This window comes from Argentina silus (genome assembly GCF_951799395.1).
Source record: "Argentina silus genome assembly, chromosome: 5".
Taxonomy (NCBI): domain Eukaryota; kingdom Metazoa; phylum Chordata; class Actinopteri; order Argentiniformes; family Argentinidae; genus Argentina; species Argentina silus.
The window spans coordinates 6,364,002-6,385,333 of record NC_139659.1 but is presented as its reverse complement, the minus strand read 5'-3'; the positions used below and the strand labels follow the sequence as shown (position 1 = coordinate 6,385,333).

Here is a 21,332-nt window from a genome sequence, read left to right as displayed (position 1 = left end):
ATTTAAAGGTTCAAAGCACTGTTGACAGCTACAAGCATGTGACAGCTCAATTTGTGTCTCACCATCACAAATGGATACCCCCTCCCAATGAAGATGAATATGATGAGGGAAATCATCAGTCTTCACTTTAGATAATGAATTGTGGTGTAGAACTACAATATATAGTTGTTTAAATACATTCACTGAACACTTTATTAGGAACGCATGTACACCTTCTCATGGTGGAGGTGGTATAATGGCGTGGGGAATGTTTTCTTGGCACACTTTGGGCCCGTTAATTCCAATCAATCATTGCTTGAATGCCACAGCCTATTTGAGTATTGTTGCTGACCATGTGAATCCCTTCATGGCCACAATCTACCCAACTTCTATTGGCTCCTTCCAGCATGATAATGCACCATGTCACAAAGCAAAAGTCGTCTCAAACTGGTTCCACGAACTTGACAATGAGTTCAGTGTTCTTCAGTGGCCTTCCCAATCACCAGATCTGAGTCCAATAGAACACTTTTATGATGTGGTAGAACGGGAGATTCACAGCTTGAAAGTACACTTGAAAAATCTGCAGGAATTGCGTGATGCAATCATGTCATCATGGACCAGAATCTCAAAGTAATGTTTCCAACATCTTGTGGAATCAATGCCACAAAGAATTGAGGCTGTTTTGAGAGCAAAGGGAGGCCCTACCCAGCATTAGTATAGTGTTCCTAATAAAGTGTTTGGTGAGTGTATATTTGAGTTGGAGTCTTGATTTTCCTTAGAGGAAATGCATGTTATTTCTAAAATCAACTGCCTATTTTTTATTTTTTTATTAATTTTATTAATTGTATACGTACACTTTGTTCACAACTCACAATAGACTTTCCCCACGTATTCAAGGTTAGCATTGTTGCATCTTTCCATTGTTTTAAGATCTTAAGCACTAGGGAAGAGAACAGTATTCTCCATCTAGCAGGGTATTGACACTGTCAGTACTCAGGAAGACTCACAGGTGGGGAGAGAGAACAACATTAATTGGTCGTAACTTCTAACCAGTTCTGCATTTCTGATCATATTCTTAATAGTCTTAATACATAGCTATGCTGAGTTCCAATATATTATATCATAAAACATTTTCCGCCATCTAATACACAACAGTTTTATGTACAAAACTGGGAATCACAAAAAATCTTAGCAGAATTTATGTTTGACATAAAAATAGATAAAACATAGTAAAACAAAATGTTGTTGTGTGGCCAAATAAGGGATGTTCCAATCCTCTTTGCTGCAGGTAAGATTGGTTTGATGGTGGTTGCCAGGTTTCCCTTGGGGAAGGATGAGGTGGGTGGGGGGGGGGAGGAGGATGTGCCTCCTCTCTCAATCACAAAGCACAGTCCTTTCCCTCTGCTCTGTTTTGCCTTGAAAGACTGCTGAAAGACCAGTGATGTTTTGCCAACGGATGCTTCTGGGCCAGTACTGCTCTCCTCCATCCTCATGTCGTTGCTTTCCCCTTGGCTTTGTGGATGAAAAAACGAAAGTTTTTCGACAAAGTTTATTCCCAAAAGCTTCCTCAGCGTGAAGCCTGTCGGTAGCGCTCAAAATGGGAAGAGATGAACAAAATGTTTTTTAAATCCAACGGGATGTGCAGTATAATTGGAACTTGTTTTCTTTGCCTAGTATTTCCCTTGGTATTTGCATATATGAGTACAGGCCTGCCTTGTGGTTGGACTATTTATAGACTGTCCTCCGCTGAGGCAGGAAGAAGAGACTGTTATTATTTGCAAGATGGCACAGGAACGACCCATCTCTCTCATCCTCTCTCTCAGTACGGTGCATGTTGTGGTCATTCTGCTCTCCAAGGCTTAAGCCAGGAGATTAAAGGATCTTCCCACAATTCTCCTCCTCTCTCGTACTGTACATAGGGGCTGGAGAGTTTCTTGACTTATGTTATAACCAGTTGTTCCATCCCCGAGCACCACCAGGTTGATATAGTACCAGCCAGGTTAGTCATATGTCAGGTTACCGAGACATGTTCTTGCTCATACAGTTTTCTCCTTCCTTTCTCTCCCTGTGATGTCATAGGTGTGGGCCAGCAACTTCCTGCCCAATGAGCCTGCGCTGTCGGACCGCTGCCAGAGAGAGTACCTGCAGAAACATGGAGAACCACTGCTACTGCAGTACGCCAAGCAAGAGGCCCAGAGACAGGTACTCACCATACCGTACTGTGGCAACTTACACTATATACACTCTTTGTATTTCAAAAGGGTTCCAAAAGGGTTCTTCAGGTGACTTCAGGCTACTTTGACGAGGTTGCTATGGAAGTAGGATGCACATGATCAACAATACTCGAATAGGCTGTGGCATTCAAGTGATGATTGATTGGTATTAACAGTGTGCCAAGAAAACATTCCCCACACCATTACACCACCTCCACCATGAGAAGGTGTACAGGTGTTCCTAATAAAGTGTTCGGTGAGTGTATATAGAGACAGATGCTGTATACACTCACCTTGCCACTTTATTAGGTACACCTGTTCAACTGCTCGGTAACGCAAACATCTAATCAGCCAATCACATGGCAGCAACCCAATGCATTTAGGCATGTAGACATAGTCAAGACGACCTGCTGAAGTTCAAACCGAGCGTCAGAATGGGGGAGAAAGGTGACTTTGAACGTGGCATGGTTGTTGGTACCAGACAGGCTGGTCTGAGTATTTCAGAAACTGCTGATCTACTGGGATTTTCACGTACAACCATCTCTAGGGTTTACAGAGAATGGTCAGAAAAAGAGAAAATATCCAGTGAGCGGCAGTTGTCTGGGCGAAAATGCCTTGTTGATGCCAGAGGTCAGAGGAGAATGGCCAGACTGGTTTAAGATGATAGAAAGGCAACAGTAACTCAAATAACCACTCGTTACAACCAAGGTATGCAGAAGACCATCTCTGAACGGACAACATGTCGAACCTTGAAGCAGATGGGCTACAAAAGGGGGTCCAACCCAGTACTGGCAAGGTGTACCTAATAAAGTGTATATGACATGTTTAAAGATGGAGAAATCAGGTTAGCGTTATTGAGAGAGATCTGTAGAAAGAAGTGCAGGTACTACACTCAACACATTTACACCTTGTGCCCATTGTTATTAGCTATAGTGCACATAACCTTATTCTCAGTTACATGCAGTCGGTATAAGGCCTCCTCGTCACGTGTCAAGTGTGTGCACTCTGACATGGGCAGGAAGCAAAGGTGACGCGCCATGGCAGGCATGCCGAATCCGGCTCCTGCACTGCTTGCCCACTGCACAATTGGGTAGCAGAGCGTGAGCATGGAGGGGAAGAGATGCCCATTACCATAATGGACTGGAATTAGTTTACACTCTGTGTAATCATGTGAAAAGAAAAACCAACAGGACTAACCAAAAACGACATTCAACTAATACAGTGTGGAGCGCATTAAGAATGTTTGCTTACCTGTTAGCAGCTGATAACTATTTAGCTAATTGGTGAATTGAGGCTCTATTGAGAATACATTTGCCTCTTCTTGCTGTTGTCTTAGCTGCTGATGCTAATCTTGAAATGTCCTACCATGTTTCATACAGTTCATGGACTCTATGCTCATGAACCCTGTTTTTTTAAGAATAATTAATAAGTGAATTAATTGTAATTTCAACAACTTTGATTTATGCATTGATTTATTTTAGTTCACAACATCTATCAATAGTTATGACAAATGATGCAATAACTAAATATGATAGCCTATATATGCCGTGTTTATATATGCAGTGCCCTGTGAAAGTAATGGGACAGTGAAGAATGTTTTCTTCTTTTGGCTCTACACTCCAAAGTTTGGATTTGAAATCAAACAATTACTATAAGGTTAAAGTAGAGATTATCAGCTTTTCTTTGATGGTATTTGTGTATATATTGATTTCACCATTCAGCAATTACAACACGTTTTAGTTATAGTCCCCCTATTTTAGACCACCGAAAGTGATGGGACAGATTTATCAAATGTCCAAATTTAGTACTCATGTTTAGTATTTGGTCGACAATCCTTTGCATGCAATAACTGCTTGAAGTCTGCGACCCTTTGACCCCACCAGACACTGGGTATCTTCTCTGGTGATGCTCTGCCAGGCTTGTACTGCAGCCATCTTCGTTTTGACGTTTTGCCTTAAGTCTCCTATTCAGTATGCATGTATAACAGAATTTATATCTGGAGATTGACTTGGCCAGTCAACAACTTTCCACTTTTTTTTGCCATGGAAAACTCCCTAGTTGCTACGGCAGTATGTTTTTGAGTTATTGCCCTGCTGTATGATGACGTGTTGTCCAATAAATTTGGAGCAATTTGCTTGTACTTGGACTTAAAAGATGGCTCTGTACACTTCAGAATTCATCCTGCTGCTGCCGTCAGCAGTTACATCCTCAATGAAGAAAAGTGAGCCAGTTCGTTCTGGTGGAAGCCATACATGACCAAGCCATAACACCTACTTATGCCATACACCTACTTATGCTTAATTCACAGCTACCTGCATGTGTATTCAATTTAAGAACATTTGGCATTTATCGTCATACATAAGTTAAGCACAAAATGTAGTCTGTCCATAAGTTTCATGTGTCCGATTTGCATATGAGTCTTTTTAAAGAACACATTTGCGCATTATTTAAGAACAGATTGATGAATGAGGCCCAGTGCGTTCTCTCAGTACAACTATGAATAATTCAGATGCAGTGCAAAATGTAGCCACAGCTCCCCCTGGCCTCCAATTCATGAGATACAGTGCCTTCGGAAAGTATTCATAGCCCTTCACTTTTTCCACATTTTGTTGTGTTATAGACTCAATTTAAAATGGATTAAATGAAAAGAATTTGCCATCAATTGACACACAATACCCCAGAATGACAAAGCGAAAACAGGTTTTTAGAAATTTCAGGAAATTTATTAAAATAGAAATATAGAAATACCTCATGTACATAAGTATTCAGACCCTTTGCTAAAATTAATAAAAATTTGCTAAAATGAACAAATGTCATCAACAAATCACTCAATAAGTTGAACTGAGTCCATCTTAATGCAAGGATAATAGTTCATGCAATTTTGGAGTTAATATTTTTGTTTTATAGGGTCTCTAATTGATTCATATTTGCATAGGAATCATTTACACACTGTGTGGATCAGGTTGTCATTACAAACTGAGCAAATGGAGAGGAACAAAACTGCTCAGGAATGCGACCCTGAGGCCTGGGGAGACTTACAAAAATCTACAAAGTTGAATGGTTTATGGAAAAAGCACAGTCGATGGGACATCAGCTCAGTCTCTCTACAAAATTGGCCTATAACCAAGTGGCCAAAAAGAATCCCTTCAAGTAAAATAATCTATCTCATATCCATAATTGTGTTTGCAACAATGAATTCAAGTGATACGGCAAAGAAAGTGCCTGGAATATGTTTATTTGGTTTTACTACAAAGCATTAAGTTTGGTGCAAATCCAGCACATGCAGTACAGTTTCCGCACCATCTCTCGTGTGAAGAATAGTGGTAGCTGCATCAAGTTATGGGTATGTTTGTCACTGGCAGGGACTCAGGAGTTTGTCAGGATCAAGAGAAAATTATGAAATCTGTTTGAGTTGAGTTGGTAGTGACATCCTAATCTACACAGTGTGTGATTGACACATTCCTATGCAAATCAGAGACCCTATAAAAACAAAGATATTAATTCCAAAATGACATGAACTATTATCCGGCATTAAGATGGACTCAATTAAACTTATTGAGTGATTTGTTCATGAAATTTTTGCATTTTAGCTAATGTGTCATAGCAAAAGGTCTGAATACTGTAATGTACATGAGGTATTTCTGTATTTCGATTTTAATAAATTTACTGAAATTTCTAAAAACCTGTTTTCATTCTGGGGTATTGTGTGTGGATTGATGTCAAATTCTTTTAATTTAATCCATTTTAAATTCAGTCTATAACACAACAAAATGTGGAAAAAGTGAAGGGGTCTGAATACTTTCCGAAGGCACTGTATACTGTTGCGCAATACTGCAAGTTCTGTGTCGCCGGTCATAAAAGCAACTTTAATATTTCATTAGAACCAGTACTAGTTCTCAGGTCAGGTGGTGACCGTGTCGTTGGTTGTGTGTCTTCTGCATTAAGCTGCTCTCTGGGAGAGTAGGGATGTGTGTATATGTCGGGAGCATTACTTCTAACCCATGTCTCTGCCACTTATCTATGAGGTTGTCTATGTGGTTTAATAGGCTATTGGATGTGCTCTGTACAGTGAGCCAAGGCTCGTCTGATGTGTTATTTTGGCCAGACCATAACGCCTGTTAAAGGCTTATTATCTACCAGTTAATTTGTGATTCTCTATTAAATTGCAATCCACATTCATGGTTATAATGATTGGTGCTGTTGCTTGTTAGTCTGGAAAGATAATGCAACAAGGGTACCTGGGTTAAATACAGCACATATTAAGGCCTCTCTGCATTTAACTGTTGTATATTAAATGCATAGCTTTAAGCTTTAAGCTACAGTATACAGGCAATACTTTGACCACCTCTTATTGTGAATGAATAGGCGATTTGAGGAGTATTTTTTGCTCTATCCAAGAGGTAGTTCACCTCTTGGATAGCTACCCCCCTCAGTCTAAACAAGAGTAGAGGTGTGTGTTCTCCCCAGGGTATGTCTAGTTTCAGACAGGGCTGTTGTTGAGGTTCATCAGTGGCTCCAACAGACAGCACTAGCCTGGACGGCAGGGAGCTTTTCAGAAGCACTACACTACCCAGGGCGCACTGTTTGGTGCCTCTGCCTCATCAAGGAATAAAGAATGATTCTCATACAGGGGTCCGAGGACGGTCCACAGAAAGCAGTAGTAACACCCAATAGTGTCACGTTATGGTATAGAACACTGTTTGGCTCACTATTTTGGGGATAGGAATATATTGGGTGTCAACAATGACTCTTTTACGGCATACAATTTACAAGTGAAAATGTTATTGTGTTTCAAAGAATACTGTATCAGGGGTTCTCAGAAAGGGTTGAGAGCTCCCTGTGTTACAAAGCTTGGTTGAATTGAGGCACCAATATTGTTCCCTCTACACATACTGTAGAAATTTAAAAGGAGAATGCTTTTTTTCAGCTATCCAGTAGATTTCACTTTAATCTCACTGAACTATCTTCAATGTATATTCTCTTTATCTCCTTGCGCGTAGACATAATACAACTTTTGTAGTGTACAATAGTAGTGTCAATATCAGTCTGCTGAAGGAGTTGTCTCAGGGATTTTTGATTGAGCGCTGCAGTGGAGGGATCAGTCTGGTCACCGTCAATGTGATTGGCCGTCGTCCACCATGACTCCCCCTCCCCCTCCCCCTCCCCCCCCCCCTCCAACCTGCTGTCCCCTCAATAGCAGCTCTTTCACACCTCAGCGGGTGACAACTGTCCATATGGCAGACGTCTGTCTCATTCACACTCTGCCCCCCCCCGCTCGCATTAATATGGCTTCAATTTGACTACCGTTTTCCATTCTCCCCACCTCCACTCTACTTGCAGTATTTACCTGTTTGTTTGCCTACCTTTGCTCTGAGCACAATGTTTTTGTATCTTGCAGCAGGCCTAAGAGTGCCTTTGGACTTTTATTGAATTCAATCCAATTCAATGTACTTTATTTATCCCCAATGGGCAATTACCGCTGAACTCTAAGTGGCAATGCATTCAACAGTATCGTCAACAACAACATATTCTGAGGAGAAGACATTTTTTTTTTTTATCAATACCAGTATTCTACTCCCCCTCAGCAGTTCTGTGTTGTGCTGTTGGCTACAGTCCTGAGGATAAGACGGGTCCCTTCAGCTCAGCTCGCTGTTCGTGGCGTCTCTGTCGCTGTGGAGCAGATCGGAGGCCTAAACCGGTTCTGACAGGGTGTGGGGAGTGGGTGACTGAGGGTTAGAGGACGGAGGGATGAAGGGATGGAGAGTCGGAAGGGTGTAGGGGCCAGGGACGGGGGTCATGCTGGGTCTCTTTGTGTCCCCCTCAGCGTGGGAATGGGACGGATCTGTCACCGTGTATGAAAGAGGGGTGCTGACAGAGACTCAGGGCTCCTCTCTGCAGATATACCCCCTCTAAAAAAAAGGTTTCTGCATCCTTTTTGTTATTGATAATAAAGCAAATCAATCCGCTGCTTCGGGCTCTGTGTGTGATGTCCCAGCTTTAATAACCGTGGATAGAGGAACAGTGTGACTGGAATGACTGCCAAGCAGCAGTTGTGTGAATACTCAAATACTCATGATTCATAAATGGCTGTGACTTGTGTTGAAAATCTCTCAGAGACTTCATCTCCCCATGTCCTTACTGTTGGTGTTAGAATCTCAATCTCTATCTTGCCATGCTTATAATGTACCATTTGTGTGGGTACAGGAGCACATTGTTTGCCTTGGTAGTCGATACTGCATAAAGCAGAAAGATACTCCCAAACAAATTCCAAGCTCCCAAACCGTCCATGTTTTGTAGATGACAACTTTGTGACGATCAGCTTTGGGCGATCTTTAGGGAGCTGTTGATGTGTTGTCCATATTGTCATAATTGCATTGAAGACATTCAAATAATAAGAGAGAGCACTGCACCTAAGTTCAGACAAAGTTGTTAAATAATTGCAGAAAAGAGAAAATGTATTAATTGCAGGTGGATAGAGTTATCATGACATTGCGATATCAAGCCGTAGAGAACTGCAGAGTGAGTGCACTATGTCATCGCTGTCGGACGGAAGACATGATGGCCCCAACTGCAACAGAGTTGGTCCTCTGGGTTAATTAACATTAGTATATCATCTTTGTAGATGTGTCACAGCAGTCCTCTGGACTCTGGACAGGCCCACAGGCAACGCTGCTGGGTAGTTATGGCTGTCTTTTATGAGTTCACCATAGCTCAGGAGGAACTGTAAAATCTCACCTACACTGTCTGGGGGAAGGAAGTAAAAATAGATTAACGGTTACGTTGATTCACTAGACGTCTCCAACCCAGACGTTCTAGGCAGGCATTAGCATTCCAAAATAAAATCTTTGTTTTATTGCCCCCTATGAGTAGAAACAGTTCCATTAGTATGAGAACCTCGCTAGTACCTTCTTTGCTGGGAAGGTCCGATCACGCCAAATGTCCTGTCATGCCAAATAAATGTAGAAGAAAATCCCATCTTGCTCAGATAAGAGGCTTGCTGGTACTTTTCAGTGGAGAAAAAAGAAACATGTTTTTGTCTGTGGGCACCAATTTTCACTTTCACTGTCAACGTGTGTTATTGCACAATTGATAGTAAAAAAAAAAAAGAATTCCTTCTTCTAGCATTGTGACTGCCTGGTCTGAGCATTGATTACTTTATCTTATGATGACTGATGGATAGATGATTCACTTACTTAAACAAATGTATTTGTTGTAAGTCGCTTTGTATAAATGCGTCTGCTAAATGCCATAAATGTAAAATAGTGCTATGTGTTGTGTGTAGCATGGGAACGTACATACTAACAGTACAGCACTCTTACTGTATGAGCATAGCAAAGGTGTCAGGATGAAACTGGTTTGTCACAAGTCACTCCAGTCCCTGCTCAATTGCAGATTAGTTCAGTTCGCCACTCAGTACAGCGTCTGAACTGGGCCTTTACTGGTCAATTGGAGAAATAACTTCTGCAGATAGCATGATTCTATCGGCAACAGCTCTATCAGCTTGATAGCCCCTTGTTACTGTGATAAGAGTGAAGCTGCATGAATACAGACTCCAGCTTTGCCTCAGTGACACTGTGGAAGGCAGGTGAACTTTGAAATGTGTTGCCACAGGGAGAAGTAGGTAATAGGTCTCAGCAGGGGGCAGTCGGAGCTTGTTAACGTTTTATATACTTTACTGGGATTCTTGCTGAATGCTACGTAGCATAAATAAGGTGCAGTGTTAATTGTAATGTGGTGTTTTACAGGCCCGTGGACAGTAAAATCATGCAGAAACTAGAAGGTGTGTAACATAACACTTGCGCAAAGCAGGGCTGGCACAAACTAAAGTACAGAGAAGAAAGTGTTTAAACTTGGCTCAATATTTTTACCTCGCAGGGGAGTAGAACTGATATCATCCGTATCAGAGGCGGATGCAGGAAAACCAGACAACAGGAGCTTTTCTTAGATTTACACTCAAGGGATTTGACCTTTGGAAAGATCAGACCAAATCTGGAAGTGCTGTGTTGCGGATTTGATTTCTCTGTCGTCTTCTGTATCTGATACCTCTGACTGACCACTTGACTGTGAAATATTGTGTAGAGTAGACAGGTTAAAAAGAAGAGTCTTCATCTGTGACTGTGGAGTGGTACAGAGACAGTTTCAGCTTGATTTATAGTGCTTTGTGGTCAAAATCTCATTATCACTTCCCTAAGATGAACATGGCGAATATAGAACGACAAACTCTATGTATGACTCTTGAAAGACATTGTCAAATGTGAAAATGTAGAATAATTTAGCCTGTTGAAGTAGCAGTTTACAGCTGAGAGATAAAGAGCGATGGATTACACAGCAGCCATGGTTGGACTGAGAATAAAAAGATGTTTTTTAAACTCATTTTAGTTCTTCATAGTTGTATCTCAAAGTGAGTGAAACAGCCCTCAGTCTGTAAAAGGTGAAGGGTACATTTCTCTGACCTCCCTGCTACCGATTCATTGTCGCCAAGGCAACAGCGAGGAGAAATGCCTTGAGTTTGGAGACTGGCAGTTTTCTGTTCACCACATCACTCACCATACTCCTCTTCTTTTCTGTAGCTACTGACCTTATTTGAATGTGTTAAAAATGTTAATTGTCATATTCTTTGTGTTCATCAACAAAGAATGGTCATAAAGTGCTATATATATTAATCATGGTTCATGGTCGTCTGTGCAATTTTCCCAGAGAGCTTCCTTTACCCCACATGGTTGAATGTCACCAAATATCTCTTCTGTCTGTATTAAAGTTTCCATCACAGTATAATTAATCAACAGTGATTTGAATATGGTGACTGAACTTTTGAGCCCCACACCATTTGATTCTGCAGTTCCACGGAGGCCTCGTAGTTTCTCATTAGTTGATGTCTTAGCATCTATCTATCTATCTACCTAACTATCCGTCCGTCTGTCTGTCCGTCTGTCCGTCTGTCTGTCTGTCTGCCTGTCTGCCTGTCTGTCTGTCTGTCTGTCTGTCTGTCTGTCTGTCTGTCTGTCTGTCTGTCTGTCTGTCTGTCTATGTATCTGTCTATCTACCCATCTACCTGCTATAAGTGGAGCAGAAGCATCAGGTCTGTTTAGCATTACTTCTGCAGCATTGAGTAGCCAAGGCTACTGAAGTAGAGGCATGCTCTTCACAGACCTGCTTCTTCCTCGTATCCTGCATGGCCATCTGGCTCATTGAAACCGTCCTCAAATTATTTGAGACCGTCAGCTTGCTTTTCACTCTCCCACTCGGTTCTATCTTGTTTTAATCAGGAGCATCCACAGGCTCGTTAGCAAGAGGAGCTTTCATAGGACACGGACGCTGTCTCTGAAATGAGATGCAACATCAACAAATGGTGTTATTTGATGAGTCAACGGCCTTGGGCTCAGTGCTGCAGAGAGCCTTGCCAAGATTGTGGAGGGAAGCCATTCATATCCACCAGGTGTTGGCTCTTTTCATGTGCTAATGTTTGGCAATGTTTCAACAGGAGGACACTCTCACAGAGGTTCAAGGGTATCTCTGGATGCAATGTAATTGCACTCGCTCAACTGCATTTAACCGATTCAGAGTTCACAAAAACAAAAGTGGTTTGCACACAAAGAAGGCAGGTTACAAGATCTTTGACTATTTTGAATTATATATATATATTGTTTCTTCAATAAATGAAATGTGATATATTCGCATCAGGGGAAATTGTCAACACACAAATGTTTTGGCCACAGCGTTATGTGTGAAATCTGTGGAACCTTTGGATGCTCCAGTCAGCCAACAAGTCTTGAATCAGTCACATCCTCATTTTCAATGTCACCGTAGAAGCAGTCACACTATGCTCCAAATATGGTCACTAGGCTTGAAATTGTTTATGTGGTTGTCATTATTGTTTGGCTCATTATCGTGTGTGACAAATTTAAATCTGTTTGTAAGTGATTATGTATGTTTAATACGGTGAGAAATGTGGAGTTGAAGAGCTCAGCTTGGTGTGATGTCTCTAAGCCATTTAGAGAGAGAGAGAGCACTTCTGAGCGGCCCTGCTGTGACCAGTGACAGCTTTTAGCCTTTGTCCTGCTGTTGATCAGAGCTCCAGCTGCTTCCGAGTGTTCCTCCAGGGTCCCTCCCTCCATCTCTTCATAGTCTTGGCCTCTGTCCATCCCCAGAACTGAATTCAACATCCTAGTAATGCATTCATGTTGCCCTGTTAGGAGCAAATCCAAGCTCAACAAACAACTGATATGACAAGGCCTACAGATCACTTCGTTAACTCCCAATTTGCAATAATCAGGATTTTTGCAATGCATATCTGTTTCATTTTATGCAAAGTGAATGCTGTGTCCAATCCTAATGTCCCCCCTGGACTTGCTTGATTTGCATATAGCCTCCTTCTCCCCTGTCCAGAGCCGCGAAACTCATTAAGCTTTTGTCAATGCGGTTGCATAATGCACACACACCCCTAGCAGCACGAAAACGCTTAAGAGCTCTTCTGATGGAGTGTGTTCAAATAGCATTCTCTCACTGATAGCCTAGGCTAAGAAGGAAGCACCCATGGGGGGTAGAGATGTTGAAGAGCCAGTGTAGCAGACAAGGGCAAAATGCCTGCGAGCAACAACTGCCCTGTTGCCTTGTGAGACGATCACGGAGGCTCAGACTGCTACCGCAGTGATCAAAGCCAGCCTGCATTCTCCAGGATTTTCCCCGTGACTGGAGCTATGTTTGTTGCTGTGCAGCCTCCTTTGCCCAACATCCCGTAGGGATCCTGTAAAAAAAGTTGATCGGATGGGGAGAAGAGGAGAGGGAGATAGAAGCTGCACTGCTTACACAGATCGGTGAACCCCCCCCCCCCCCCCCCCCCCCTCACACACACACACGCACAAATGAATATCCTCTCTGGTATACTACTGTATGGTGTTCGAAAAAGCCAATGTGATGATGATGTGAATAACATGAAGACAGGGTTCCAGAGAGCCTTTAGAGTTCATGTTGTGGAAATATTTGAGCAACACATATGTGTCCCCTGACAGCACACACACACACATGCACACACACATACACACACATATTTCCCCAGACTGCAATTGGGCACAGTGGAGGGAGAATGATTTTAGAGCTTTGCTGCGTGCACATTAGAGTTCATTACTGCTAACTCACTGAATTATGCTGGTGCACGGAGTATTGGATTTGAATTGTTTCTGGGCTTATGGGCAAAACCAAAATCTTTTTTTTTTTTATCATAACTTTGCAGAGTGTATGTGCTAGAATAACAAGTACAAAGCCAAATGAAAGAGTGGAGGATGATGGAAGTTGTTGTAGTGCAAGATAATGTATCATCTTAATAGCACATAAAGACATGGCCATGGAGGGAGAGGAAGAACATAACAAAGAGAAATGGGAAGAATCATCGCCCGCAACCCTGAATGTTTTGGACGACCCTGAAGATGAACAAAAATAAACACTGTCTCCTTGGCAACATCTATTATTCCCCTCGGTAAATCGTTAATAATGCACTTGTAAATGCCTCTAATTGCTGATTTTAAAAGCCGCAGTAGAGTAATCATGTCTTCAAAGCTGTTGTTGCTTTTAAAGTTTAATCAGAGAAGCAGCGGTGGTGCTGGGAATCGCTGTACGCCGGCGCTTTCTCTCTCTGATCTGTACTTACCATCGCTGTGTGAACTCCCTTCCATCTGGGGCCCAGCCTTTCCGAACACAATCACTCACTGCAGAAAAACACACTTCTCCAGGACATTCTTATCAGGCCAGCCAATTCTCAACACGCTGGGTGTCAATAGTATGCCAAGCACATATTACTGAGTGAGAGTGAGCACGCATGTGGTGTTGTCAAAGGGGTATGTTGAAGAGGATGTGTATCAGACCATGACTGAAGTTGGGATGCAACTGTTGAAACGCTTTATGATGCTATCGATCTCTGTGTGCACGTTAAATGGCTGTCTTAGGTAAATAAGACAGAAACTGCAGTTGGGAGAAGGAGATTTTCTCCCAAATGATTGCTATAGTGAGAATTCAAGGCACTCTGGGCCATAGACAGGTGGTGGGTGGACACTATGGTGATGTATGGATAACTGGCTCAGAATTTGATTGGTGTTTCTTCCTGCTGTGTACATTTTTTTAGACCCAATCATTTTTATGTTAAATTGAAATAGCAAGATAATAGTGATGAATGAGTAATGTTTTAGCTATAATTATTAATAATTAAGCCTAAATGATAGACATTCAGTATTGTATTTATTACTCATGTGTGGAGAGTAATGATTGCCTTCAGTACACTGTATGCACTTGCATGCTCAGGATAGCAAATGTGTTGCCTGAACAGCATTTGCTGTGAATATGACATAAAATCTTTCAAATAATAACCAAGCCTAGTTAATTTATTGGCAGGCTGCAAATATCATCTTGGACCTCATATTTGACAACCTTGATGCTATAGCTGAATTTTTACTAAAGTGTTGAATCCAAACTCACCACAGTTTGCACCCAGTGACCACACAGTGCAGTCATGTATACGACGGTATTGATATCATTTCATCTGCTGCACACCTCCTCCCCCCCTCCTCTCCTCCCCCCCTCCTCTCCTCCTCTCCTCCTCCTCCCCCCCTCCTCTCCTCCTCCCCCCCCCCCCCCCCCTCCTCTCCTCCTCTCCTCCTCACTAGCTGTAGATGACACCTGTCAACTCTGTATGCGCTCTGTAATCAATCCCCATTTGTCATGATTAGGATCCATACATTTTAAATCCTGTCTCTCCATTACAGTTATGTGGGTTGTGTATGGTAGGTCATTTTAATCACTGATTGGGTTTATATTGTGGCTCTCAAATCTCAGTTTCATTAACTTTCCTCTCGAGTTCCGGCATCACTTCTCTGAACAGCTCTGATTCAGATATGTTGATTGGTGAAGTACTAACATTGGAGGTTGTTAAGTCTAAAAGACTCGTGAGTGTTTTGTGTATCATATGGCTGTGTTTGTCTATCTGTCCTAGTGAGGAATGCTGATATGACCTTGCACTGACATGCTATCTCTCTCTCTCTCTCCCTCCCTCTCTCTCTCTCTCTCTCTCTCTCTCTCTCTCTGTCTTACTCTCTTTCTCTCAAGGAGCGGGTTGTGGTAGAGAATGCCGATTGGCTGGCTGTGGTTCCGTACTGGGCCACCTGGCCTTTCCAGACATTGCTGTTGCCACGGCGACACGTCCTTAGACTCAATGACCTGACGACCCAGGAGAGAGAGGGTAACGCGTCGCCTCATTGTAACCCACAGTATTAACCTGCATCCTCACAACTACCCTCACACTCACTCACTCCACCCTCGTTTTCTCTCCCCTTCTTTCCTCCTCTTCAAGCTCACTCTTCTACTGATGTAGTGTCCTTAGTAATTTAGGAATGTTTCACATTTGACTCAAAGGAGGCTGTCGAGTCACAGAGTTAAAGAATCAGTGGCGATAAATTGCCATCTTGAGGTCATCTAATCTCGAGTCAGTGGCTCATTGTGTTGCCTATTGATCTCAATCATATCAAGCATTACTGGCAGTTTCTGTGAAATAAGGTCCAAACACTGGACTTTTGATCTGTGTCTCTAATATTTAACCACTCACATTACTATTCATATAGAAGACATTCAGAGAATAGTAACTATATAGCCAGCCTGTCCACTGGACACTAACTAACACCAAATCTGGGTTCAAATAGTATTTATATTCTGTGCTTGGTTGAATTTGCATCATGCAAAGGAGCCAATTGAATAGTCCCAACAATTGTAAACCACACCGATCTGGCACTCCAGGCAGACGCTCAAAGTATTTGACAAAATTTTGACCCGTGTCTGACTTTAAGATACAGTAGGCAGAAGTTTAGATATGACGATGTCGTGGGAGTTTCGCAACGGCACCTGTGAGTTTTATTTCAGGGCATTCACCTCGGTAAAACACCAACCAGGAGGATGCGTGTGTGTCATGTATTTGAGTAGAGTGGGAGTGAGTGAGTGTTAATGTTACTGTTAAAGTGTTAAATGCTCTTTGCTTTGTGAGTGTGCTGTGGGGTGGCGGAATCAAGACAAGTTGTTAGGATTTACATCCTGACAAATATATGCAATGCTTATCAGAGATGTTTATAGGCCTTTTGTCATAAACCTGAGATCCGATTATTTCATGCTTTTCACTCACACTAACCACTACGTTATTCTCCCGTCAAAAGTCACCAGAATTGCTTGTTTAACATGTGACATGCAACACAGTCCCCCCTCACAACAATTTAGGCAGAACCGCCCTCACTGTACCCTACTCACAACTTATCCTGTCCTTGATACTATATATTAGCTTCAAAACATGCTGTACTTAGAGGCTACAGTAAAACTGGCTCTGACAAAGGTACATCTTCTCATGTGAGATCATCCTCCGTTCGTGATGTAGCGATTACAATTCCCAACGTGTTACATTACGTGTGAGCTCATTAGAGATCGAAATAATTGACTAAAACACTTTCCAGAAGTTGAAAATAATTCAATGGTGGTTATTGTTTGTGCGCGCTGACAAATGTAAACAAACATGGATGTTTGTGAGTGCAAGACGCATATGGCATCCTTCACAGCTCGTATCACCACCTTGTGGTGGCTTTCGGCAGCACTTCACAGCGTGAAATTGCCGCAGCGGCAGGACTTAGGCATACCGGCGTGCACCTATTAAACCCCTGCCAACTGTACACATGCATTCCGGCTTTATCAAAAATTAATACGCAACTTTGATTTGATCTGATTTGATAGCATTCAGGTCAGGGTTTAAACACAGCAAGGTGATGGGTTGATGAACGGCAGGTGTGTAGATCAGGCAGGTGGAGATGATGACGTGAACAGAGAACCGGAGCCTGGCCACGCCCACACACAACAAACAGACAGACAGACAGACAGACAGACAGACAGACAGACAGGAGAGAGGGAGGCACTGGCACCGACTAGGAGGAAGTGGAGGGCGTGACACTGCCTTTCATCCTGACAGCCACGAGTGGACCCCTGAGTGTGACAGACGTAACCACAATGTAAATAAACGTCAGGCATATTACGGACTGGGTCACAATAAAGTGTGGTGTGTCAGGGCTGGTGTCAGAAAGGGAGAGAGAAAGAGAGAGAGAGAGAAAGAGAGAGAGAGTGTGTCTGTGTGTGTGTGTGTGTGTGTGTGTGTGTGTGTGTGTGTGTGTGTGTGTGTGTGTGTGTGTGCGTGTCAAGAGAGAGACCAGACAGAGAGCTCCTGCTTCAGAAGAAAGCAATTAAATATTCACTGCCACTCAAGACATCAAGCGGCTTTGCCCTGACCTTTTACACCCACTCTCACAGCTATTTCTGTTGAACTCGTGGTTAGTTATCTCTTGGTTAGTTATATAATCCCCATTATCTACATTCTAAAGTGAGAAACATCATTTTAAGAACAATTTAATTTTTTTAAGTCGTTGGTCATGAAACCCCCACAGGTTCATCTTAGAGATGCTAATGTTAGCCTAGAGCCTAGGCATAGAAGCATGGTAGCTTTTGTGACTTATCTGCGTGGGATCAGGTTTTTGTTATATTTTTATCTACCTGGTTTTATTTTCATTGTTTTTAAATTACACTCGCAGCTGTTGTTTTTGTCAGGGTACTAACTTGGTGCATTTGTTAGGCTTTTAGATTAGCATTAACCTTGAAGTATAAACTTAATTTGCTGCAAATATCGGCAGAAGGTTCATTTTGGCAAATTATGTTTCAATCTTGCAGTTCACAGAGAAAGCATGTCCTTGTGTGTGTGTGTGTGCGTGCGTGTGTGTGTGTGTGTGTGTGTGTGTGTGTGCGTGCGTGCGTGTGTGTGTGTGTGTGTGTGCATGTGCCTGTGTGCATCCATGGTAGATGGGATTCAATACAACATTGTTTTCTTTGGCTGTGACACTGAAATAAATGCTTCTGCCTCTTTGCAAGAGCAGGTGCTATAGTGCATTCAGTGTTAATGAAACTCTGCTAGATAAACCTCCAGCTTTATTACACTGAATGAAAGCCAGTTTTGTCTGTTCCACGTCTATTTTGTTTCCATTACAGGGCTGGCATCCATTATGAAAAGGCTCCTGACAAAATATGACAACCTTTTTGAGATCTCCTTCCCATATTCCATGGGCTGGCACGGTAAGAGAGATGGAATAGGGCTGTGTGTGTGTGTGTGTTTTCGGGGGGGGGGGGGGGAATCTGACAAATGAGTGGTTGCCAGTTGTCTTGTTGCCATGGTGAATGATGGAGGGAGGGAGGGAGGATGAGACACATTTAACACTGACACCATAAGAGTTTCTGACAGCAAACTGCTCGAACAGATTCCTAATGATGACTTCTCCGCCCCTTGTACTTAACAACAGTTCAATATTGCCTCAATGTCAACGTTTGTAGCCTGTAAGGACAAAAAGCTATCAATGGAATAATTTGAGCTTCAAACAAAGTGAAGTCATATGGAACTTTAGACATATTCTGAGGGAAGCAAAATGTCAACATTGATGAAATAAGAATTAACTAAAAATGAATGCATTAGAAATGCAGTTGTACAGTATGCAGAACAGAGTCAAAATGTGTTTTCAAATACTTGAGGTGCACTTAATTTAGCTTGCTCGATTGCAGCAGGACCAATGACCAATGAGCCTAACCTGGGCTTACTGTCTGGGATGGTGCTGGAAGGGCATGGCCGGAGAAGGGATTGCCCCGGTTTAAATGATTTTCTCATTAATCTTAAATTGAAAACCTGCCATATGTATAGTACAGGAAGAGCCGGAACTCAGGTTTTAGCATATCTATGATGAATAGCATAAACAAAATTAGAGAGGGATTCGTGATGATGGACAGCATAAATGGATGAAAAGTGATCTGTGAGGGATAGACTGAATAAATGAATAGAGAGCCAGAGAGAGAGAGAGAGAGAGAGAGAGAGAGAGAGAGGGATGGACTCCGGGTATTACTTCCTATAACCCTGAAGCTCATTTAAACCACTGCCGTCTCCCTGAGGCACACTGGGAACAGCGGACGGCGAGGCGGTTTAATCTGGAATCTTGTTAGTGTCACAGGAGACGGCGGCCACCGCTTCAGCGCCGTCAGGTCCTTTCCTCTCTGTTAGCCTTACCGTTGAATGGAAGGTATCACAACTGCCTCTGAAGCTGACAGCTGTCATCAGACCTGTCAACCCCCCCCCCCCACAGGGGAATAGAAGTCTCAGAGAAGCAGCGCTGTCTGAACCTGAGCAGCCCCCCACCCCATCCCCTCCATAAACCACCACCGAAAGTCTATTCATCGCCCCAAGGTCTCTATATCTTGCATGGAGGTAATGACCATATTGGATAGGGGCACACATTACATCAGAACATGCCCTTCCGTCTTGGAGCTGTGTGATATATCCTTCATTCTCATATTCATTCTCAACCATGTTCATTACTGTGTGGGGGTAGTAGATAGGGTAGCGCTGTCAGTCATCTTGGCCTCTGTTGTTGTTCTACTCAGGGTGTGTGTTTTAGAAGGAGCATCTGTCAGGGACACCACCCCTAAAGGCCTCTTTATGATCACAGTCAAGGCACAGTAGGCGCTGTACTGGGGTGACATCTCGGACGTGCATAAAGATGTTGTTCCTATAGTTTGACGACTTTCAACACTACAAGCAGTGTTTTCCTCGGTATGTCTTCTTTTGTTCTAAATACCTCTTCATGATATGGTCATCTTTGCTTGGAGGTGGTTTGGATGTAGAGATGGGTCACACCATGAAATTGCTGTTATACCTGTGTAATAACACTGTAATTACAAATTGTAATGACATTGTAATTCAGTAATTGCTTTTCAACCACATAGTAATGGAGTAGAGAGCTGTTTATTACAGTAGTGGAATAGAGGGTTGTTTGTCTGAGACCTCATTACTTTTATTTTCCCATTGGCAGGAGTACATCAAGTTAACGCTCATGTCCCTCTCCCTTACCTCAATACTAAACATTTCTCTTGTTAAAAGACAGGTCCCTTTGCAGCTATTCTGAGGCTGTTGGCATGTGTGGGGAGGCTGGGATATGGCCAGAGCTTGTCCGGACATGCTCTTAGACACAAACGGCTCTCTCCCAGACCCAAAGCCATTTATCATTTCCTCTTAATGGGGCTATAAAGTGTCCCCTAAGACCGGCACTTTAATGTGGTTTGGTGGGTAACAGGATATTAAAGCCCTGTGATGTGTGCTCATGCTTGTGGGTGCCATTAGACCTGGGAAACATGGCCCCCAGACCACCAATACGCACATACACACACACACACACACACACACACACACACACACACACACACACACACTCTCTCTCTCTCTCTACCCCTGTCAACCATTACCCAAAAGACCATGTTTCTACCCCCAACGAAAGACACCCCACTATTACCCCAAACTCAGTCTAATCACTACTGACACAATGTGTGTTTGAACTCTGACACCTGGACTGCACACACACACACACACACACACACACACACACACACACACACACACACACACACACGAACAAACACACTCCACTGTGACATCCATGGAATAGCAGAACAGTACCGTCTCATAGGTGTTGTGTTATCAAAACATTATTGGATGTACCGCATACCCCCAAAAAAACAGTATTTTTAAAATCTGTATTTTTGGGATGTCAAAATGAACATACATACACACTTTGTCCCTGAACTGTCCTCGAAAGTGAAGAAACTCTCTACATTACATTTGCCTCCTTAGTGCTTCACTGAATTGATGGCTCTGATTCTATTTTCTTTAATCCCTCCTCTCTGTGTCTTTTGTGGTTTTATAATGGGGCACACTGGAGCTTGACAGGGGCATCAGAGGGGATATGAGGGGAGAAATGGGATAACGATTGTGATCGCTCTTAAATCCAGGTCCTGACTTGACTTCACACTCTCTCTCTCTCTCTCTCCCTGCTGCCTGGCCCTGTGCCAGCTTACCCTGTAGTTTCGCCTTGCACATGCACACAGCTATGCTATGGGTTGTGCCGCTATTGTGTTCTATTGTGTTTTCAAAGAGAAGAGCTTGTGTGTAAGATATTCATTGTATTGTCATACACTCCTGTGTATCCTGGTACATACAGTATGACAATACATTTTGAACTTATGGACTTAACACTGTCCCACTTTAAA

At 42.7% G+C, this 21,332-nt stretch overlaps 1 protein-coding gene across 1 annotated transcript in view; it reads left to right on the top strand.

Moving 5' to 3' along the window:
• galt (galactose-1-phosphate uridylyltransferase) overlaps positions 1-21,332 on the top strand; it is a 49,012-nt gene that overhangs the window by 11,665 nt on the left and 16,015 nt on the right. Inside the window, exons 7-9 of the mRNA XM_083670053.1 lie at positions 2,059-2,181; positions 15,285-15,417; positions 18,240-18,323. Coding sequence (XP_083526179.1) covers positions 2,059-2,181; positions 15,285-15,417; positions 18,240-18,323 — 340 coding nt within the window. The remainder of the gene's footprint in view (positions 1-2,058; positions 2,182-15,284; positions 15,418-18,239; positions 18,324-21,332) is intronic.